The following is a 6605-nucleotide window of genomic DNA, read 5'->3' as shown; positions in this document are numbered from 1 at the left end:
GGGCCGTGGTGGGGCCGCTCACTGCTCTGGGGCAGGGCGCACAGGGAGCAAGACAGCCCCTCCCTGCCCCCTCCCTGCCAGAGGCCCTGCCCCAGGTATCTGCCCACATGCCTGAGGCTGAGGAGCAGGACTGATCCCAGGCACGCCCACCCTCCTCTGCACAGCCTGCCTGGCTCCCCCTGGCGGCCCGCATGCTCTGCTCATCCCAGCCCTAGCCCAGCCCTGCTCCCTTCCAGCCCCTCGAGCTCCTGTCTGCCCCGTTGCAGGGCAGCCACCTCAGCTGGGCGCACCACAGGCCTCCCTGCTCACTCGCCAGCGTGCCCAGCCAGACGCCCACTGAGGCCCAGGACCCACAGTTGACCCAGTGGCCCCCAAGCACGAGTGGGCGTCTCCTAGGGCCGTGTGTCAAATACTAGGGCCTGGGCCCTTCCCAGACTCCCTGAACCCAGGTCTCAGTGCCACCTGGACCAGGCCGAGGTAGCTGCCACTCTGGGGCTTCTGGGCGTCCTGGCCTGCCACTCGCACTACACAGGGCTGGGGCCACGCGCCTCCTTGGGGAAGCTACCTCTGCCCCTCCGGAGAAACCCTGGCCAGGTGCTGCACCGGGACAGCCCCAGCGGGAGCGGACCTACCTTTCTTCTCGTTCTTCTCTGCTTCCTCGAACAAGCCTGGCAGGTGGATGACAACCCCATTGCCTGCAATACATGGAGGGCGTCGGCCACCCTCGGGCAGCGTGGTCGGCGTGGGCAGGGCACAGAAACGCGGGAGGGCGTCGGCCACCCTCGGGCACTGTGGGTCGGCGTGGGCAGGGCACAGAAAGGCAGGAGGCCATCAGCCACCCTTGGGCAGCGTGGGGCAGCGTTGGCAGGGCACACTGTTCATGACAGCCCAGACAGAAGCAGCCATGTGTCACAGAGGGATGCATGGCGGGGCCTTCCGTGCCGTGGAATGTCCCAGCCCAGGCCAGGCGTGGGGCCAGCCGTCACAGGATGAGGACGGCCCAGTAGCTCCCGGGCTGCGCTCACGAGGACAGAGTTCAAGTGGCAGCGGCCATGGCTGGGGCTGTCAGAGGGCTGCGTTGGGGAAGATGACCAAGCCTGACACGCGGTGGCTGTGCAACTGTCGTGCCCCCTGGAATTTACCCGAAGGAGCAGAGAGGGCCCCTCAGTAACCTGCGTGGGGAAGTGCCCGGTGGCTTATGCCCAACTGCCCGGACTCGGAGCCACTGAGATGCCCTTCTGGAGAGGGACATGAGGCACGTGCATGCGACAGTGTCCTTCAGCACCGATGTGGAAGGGGCATCCCTCCAAGAAAAGACACGGGGAGTGTGACTGCGGGAAGAGGCCGGGCTGCAGGGCCCACGCTGGGTAGCCACTGTCCTGGCGTTTTGGAGGAGGCCAACAGGGAGAGGCCGAAAATGGGAACAGCTCACCCACAGCCAGCAGGAGCTAGCAGGGCCTGGGGCTGGCTAGAGGGGCCACCAGCAAAGGCACAGGGGACGGCCGGGAGGGTGGCGCGTCCTGAACTGACCGCGCTGCAGCCCCTCGACTGCGTCCCCCGTAAGCTGTTGGCTTGTACTCAAGTGTCATGACCACGGGAAAGTAGGTGCTTGGAGAAAGGCTTCCCGGGGGTGCGTTCCTGTCTGGAGAGCCCAAGTGGGACCTGAATGGCACACTGAGGCCGAGAGGGAAGGGGACTGCCCTGGGTCCCCAGCACGGGAGTGTGACCAGGGGAAGCTCCGAGAGACCACCTGTGGCCTCAGAGGGCCCCCTCCCTCGGTCCCTGGCAGAGCTGGCCACTACGTGGGCTCACGGAGTCAGGACGCCGCTGCAGAGGGGCGTAGCCTAGAGGCCACGTAAGCCACGGCGAGCACAAAAGGTCACCTAAATGCCACGATGGCCTGAAATAACCATGTGGCAGAGGCCCAGGAGTGTCGCAAGCCGCGGGGTGACTGTGAACCCTGGCACAGACTGCCCCTTGTGAGGCAAGCCTTTGAGGGCACCCCCAGCCACGCTGACCGTGGAGCCAGCTCTGCCCTGCCCTGAGACGCCACCTGGGCAAGTGCTGCATCATTTCCCACCAGGCAGAGCCCGGCTCCAGAGACCGAGGCTGCGGCAGGGAAGGCCCGCCGCACAGCCCAGAGTGGTGTGCCTAGGGCCCACTGGGCAGCGTGGTGGGCAGCACGCTGGGAGGGCCAGGTGGGTCTCTCCTGCCGGAGAGGCTCTCGGGCCCCTGGCCGCAGGCAGCTCCGTGGCCTTGCTGGCACTGTCCCTCCTCTGCCTGTTCAGTGGCCAGACTTGTGCCACCCTGGCAGGGGTGAGCACGTGTGTTTTGGGGACAGATAAGTCACAACGTGGCCTTGCCATGTCCTTGAGAAGGCACCTTCTCTGAGCAGGGCTGTCTTGGTCAGAGAACTGAGGCCAGAATGGAGAGTTCTGACCAGGAAAGAGGAAGAGGGGGGACAAGTCCTGGAGGCTGGAGACTGGGCACTGAGCAGGTCACTGGTGGGTGGGGAGGTCCCTGAGGAGGGGAGCGCAGAGGTCCCTCTAGCCAGGACAGGAGCCGGTCAGACAGCTGGAGCTGCAGCCCGGTGGGAGATGGTGGCCACTGGCCCCGTAGGTCGGGGAAAGCATAGCCCCAGCCCCGTAGCGAAGCGGCCTGCCTCCTGCACATGCCTCAGCTCGTGCACAGATGCACACGTGTCTGCTTCTCCGTGCACAGATGAGTGCGCACACGTAGGGCGCCCTTGCCCTGAGGCCTGTGGGAGCCTGCGGCTGGCGTCTTGGCCATAAGGATGGGCTCCCTGCAGGCTCCTCCTGGGAGCAGGACCTGCCACGCTGCCAGTTCCCGGGGCTGTTGCCAGCCCGCTCCTCCTCTGAGCCAAGCCCTGGTCACCACCACGGCTCGGGCTCTCGGCTCTCAGGTCACGGTTGCCAGCCCGGCTCCCCTTCTGCATCAGGGCCCCTGGTTACTGGCAGCGCCCAGCCCCTGGGCTCCCACAGCCTCACCCGGTGTGGCCCGGGACACTCACCGATGAAGGACACGGCCTTGGTGTTGATGATGCCGCTGGGCAGCAGGTGGAAGTCATATTCCTGGCCGTCCACCACCACGGTGTGGCCGGCGTTGTTCCCTCCCTGGGGACAGAAGCTGGCTGGAGCTAGTGGCACCTGAGTGCCAGGCCCCTGGACTCCACCTGCCCCTCAGGGCCTGCCGAAGGCCCAGCCCCAAGGCCTGGTCCAGCAGCTCGGCCTGGGAAGGCCGGTGCAGAGGCCACGCTGACCCTCTGTGGGGGATTGGGACTGTGTTGGAGAGTCTGGCCGCACCTCCAAGTGGGGCTCAGGCAGGTCCTGGAGCTACGGGCCCCACCCAGAGCTCCAGTACCCCAGAGCTCCCTCCTCGGGGCCACGCGCCCCTCCCTCTGGCCTAGCACTCCTACGTAAGAATGAAGAAGAGGGGGACCAGCAGGTGGCATGGCGGTTAAAGGCACTGGACTCCCACATGGCCAACCGTGATTCAAGTCCTGGACTTGGTGGTTTGCTTTCTCACTTTCCCTCGTTTTCTGTTTGTCTGTCTGTCTCTGTCTTTCTGGCGAGTGCATGCGCCCTATATCAAAAACCTCTCCAAAAAAAGGAAGGAAAGTCCCCAAGGCCAGCCTGTTTTGGGGGTGCACAGCGACTGCCTCCCTTCCCAGAGCTCGTGGGTGTCAGGGGCTGCAGGTGGGCATAGGGAGAGGCCCAGGCAGGACATGCAGGCCCAGCCCAGCCTGTGTGAGCAGCCTGTCCCTGCGCCCCAGGCCTGCCTCCCCAGGTCCCTGATACCCGCCTCCCTCACTGGCTTTAGTTGGAGAGGAAAGCAGGGCCCGCAGGGGTGCGTACTCACCAGCACTCCCTCGCCCTGGGCAGGTGCCTGCCACCCACACAGAGCCTGCTCGCCACAGCCCAGGCCCACTGCGCGCGGCCCTGCCTGCCCCACCCCTGCTCCTGCAGCACAGGTAGGCCGGCGGGGTAGGTGCCGAGGTGCCAGCCCAGGCCCTGCTGCAGCTGCACCAGGGGCAGCGGAGCCATGCTTGGCTACGTGGGCTGACGACGCAGCAGCCTCTGCAGCCAGGTCCCGCCAGCGTGTGGAGACCCCTGGAATACCACTAGGGTCCTGATGGGACTGCAGCAGAGCCCCAGGGGTCCTAGCCACCAGGAGCCTGGGTCACCAGCCCCACTTCCCGCCACCGGATGGCGATTGGGCCCCAAGGAGCGACACAGCAGGGCCGGGCTGCAGACTGTTCTGTGGTCCTTTCCTGCACGCTGGCCTGCCCCATCTCCCAGCAGGATTGCAGTGGGGGGCCAGGCCAAGGCCCAGGGTCCCCACTCCAGGGCCTCCTACTGCTGTGTGCGCTGTGCCTGTCCAGCAGACAGACAGCCACAGATGCTGGGGCCCAGGCACCCTCCTATCCAGAGCTCAGAGGCAAGGGCTCCAGGCAAGACCTGTGGTGAAGGTGGGCCCTCCCCACCTCCTCTCTGTCCCTCTGACAGCCCAAGGAAGGGAGCCCAGGGACAGAAAGAGGGCAGGTGGATGAGGGGCCGGCCCTCCTGGGACCCCACTTCAGCACCAGGAATCATGCCACTGGCTGTGGCCTTAACACACCTTCTGGCCGCCCACCTCTACCGCCTCCAAGCCCTGACTTCCATGATGCCAGCCCCTACCATCTGAGAGCCCTGACTTCCATGATGCCAGCCCCTACCATCTGAGAGCCGGTTCCATGGTTCGGTCCTGAACTCTGGGGGCTGAAATGCAGCGCGCCTGCGAAGTCGGGCCTGGCCCTCCCCAGGTGTCTGATGCTGCAGCAGCCCACAGCAGAGATGGCGCCCAGGAAGGCCCCAGCCAGAGCCCGCCCATCTCCCAGCACAGGCCCGGCCAGGCGTGGTCCTGCCGAGCACAGCTCTCGGCTAGTTGGCCCTTGACTGGGCCTGCTTACTCCCAGCCCCTGCAGCATGGCCGGGCACAGGCTCTGTGAGCAGGCGAGGGCCTGGGGTGCCCGCCTGGCGGGCTCACACACCCGGGGCTGCCAGGAGAGAGCCTGGTGCTTGGGGTTGGTCCGAGCACCTGGAGGGGGTCCAGCGGAGCAGACCAGCACCCGGCAGGCGCAGGACCCCGGGAGCTCAGGACTCCTGGGCCTCAGGTGTGCAGAGACTGCCGTGGCTCAGCAGGTGCCTGGGCCCCCCACGTGCTGGATGTGGCAATCCCCACCCCACTCCCAGTTCCCAGAGGGCGTTCTGGCCATGACCACATCTGCCACCTTGGCGGGTAGGGCTGGGCGAGGGGAAACCAAGCGCTAGGAGAAGTGGCAGCTGCTGTCCCTCTAACTCGGACTCCTCCCCTGGTCTGGCAGGTGTCTGGGGGCCATGAGGTGGCCAGCCATAGGTGAGCAGGACTAACCCAGGTGGGGTGCCCTGTCCCCCCCTCACTTTTGCTCCAAGGACCGAAGACACACACAGACACGGGCAGGCCATGTGCCACCAGCATAGCCACCTGTCGGGCAGGCACAGGCACCAAGGGGAGGCGTCGGTGGCCAGTGGGCATGAGTGGTCCCAGCCCTGCACCGGTCTTGGCCTGGGCCACAGGCCACTCCCATAGGACATGGGCCAGCCAGGGACACTGAGCTGGGGCCTGCTGACGTGCAGGGCTCCCTGTAGTTCCAGAGTCCAGGATAGCCCTGGAGGGACCGACCGTCCTGTCTGCCAGGTCTCAGGAGCGGGGACTGAGGCTGGCACAAGGACCTCAGCCCTGGCCTCTCTTCAGCCTGGGGCTGTCATACTTGAAGGCACAGGGGAACCGATCATGGGTAGGCCCAGGGGTGTCGCCAGTCCCTGAGTGGTGCGGGTGTCTGGGCCTGACCGGGGCGTTTGGAGAGGGAGCTGGTCGGGGCACGTGAGGTGGCGGCAGAGCCTAAGAGAACAGCTGCTCTGGGGGTGCCGCGCCCGTGTCCCATTGGCTGAGCAGGTGACCCTGGAACCAGGTAACAGCTGCCTGCCAGGGGGTCTGAGGTGGGCTCACCTTGGAACTGAGTCCCATCAGTTCCGCAGTCGCCGTGGTGTCAGCCTGACTGAGGGCTGCATGGGAGGCGGGCCTTCCTGCCGAGACTGGGAGCTGGGTCCCGAGCCCTGAGGTGGCCCCCAGGGCACCCCTGGTAGCTACCTCCCTGATGTCAGGGAGCTAGAAAAGAGGCTCTCTCCTGGCCACGAGACAGACCAAGGCCTGACCACAGTCCACTAGGGTGTCTGACAGCCTGACCCTAGCTGTGTCCGCACCGTGTCTGCTGGCCCACCCTCGTAAGAGCCAGGGCAAATAGAGTCCTCTGGCCTCCCTGGCTGCCCCCACAGAGCACGTGTGGTGGCCGTGGGTCTGCGGTGCAGGTGCCCAACTCCCTCCCTCTGCACCCCGCTCTGCCCACCTGGCTCCAGCCGCCCACCAGGCACACCCCCATGGCCTCCCTACCCCTGGGTCCCTCAACAGCAAGGTCCTTCTCGGTGTAGCTACCACCTCAGGACAGGATTGCGGGGTGGCCAGTGCACGCTTCCCGGGTCTGGGAGCAAGCGGCTAGGGGCGGGGGG

General features: G+C 66.1%; 1 protein-coding gene across 1 annotated transcript in view; it reads right to left on the bottom strand.

Moving 5' to 3' along the window:
* ADSS1 (adenylosuccinate synthase 1) overlaps positions 1–6605 on the bottom strand; it is a 17909-nt gene that overhangs the window by 7189 nt on the left and 4115 nt on the right. Inside the window, 2 exon segments of the mRNA XM_006160077.3 lie at positions 633–695; positions 3032–3134. Coding sequence (XP_006160139.1) covers positions 633–695; positions 3032–3134 — 166 coding nt within the window.

This window comes from Tupaia chinensis, unplaced genomic scaffold (genome assembly GCF_000334495.1).
Source record: "Tupaia chinensis unplaced genomic scaffold, TupChi_1.0 Scaffold000671_2, whole genome shotgun sequence".
Lineage (NCBI taxonomy): Eukaryota > Metazoa > Chordata > Mammalia > Scandentia > Tupaiidae > Tupaia > Tupaia belangeri.
This window is presented reverse-complemented; position numbering and strand designations above follow the sequence as displayed.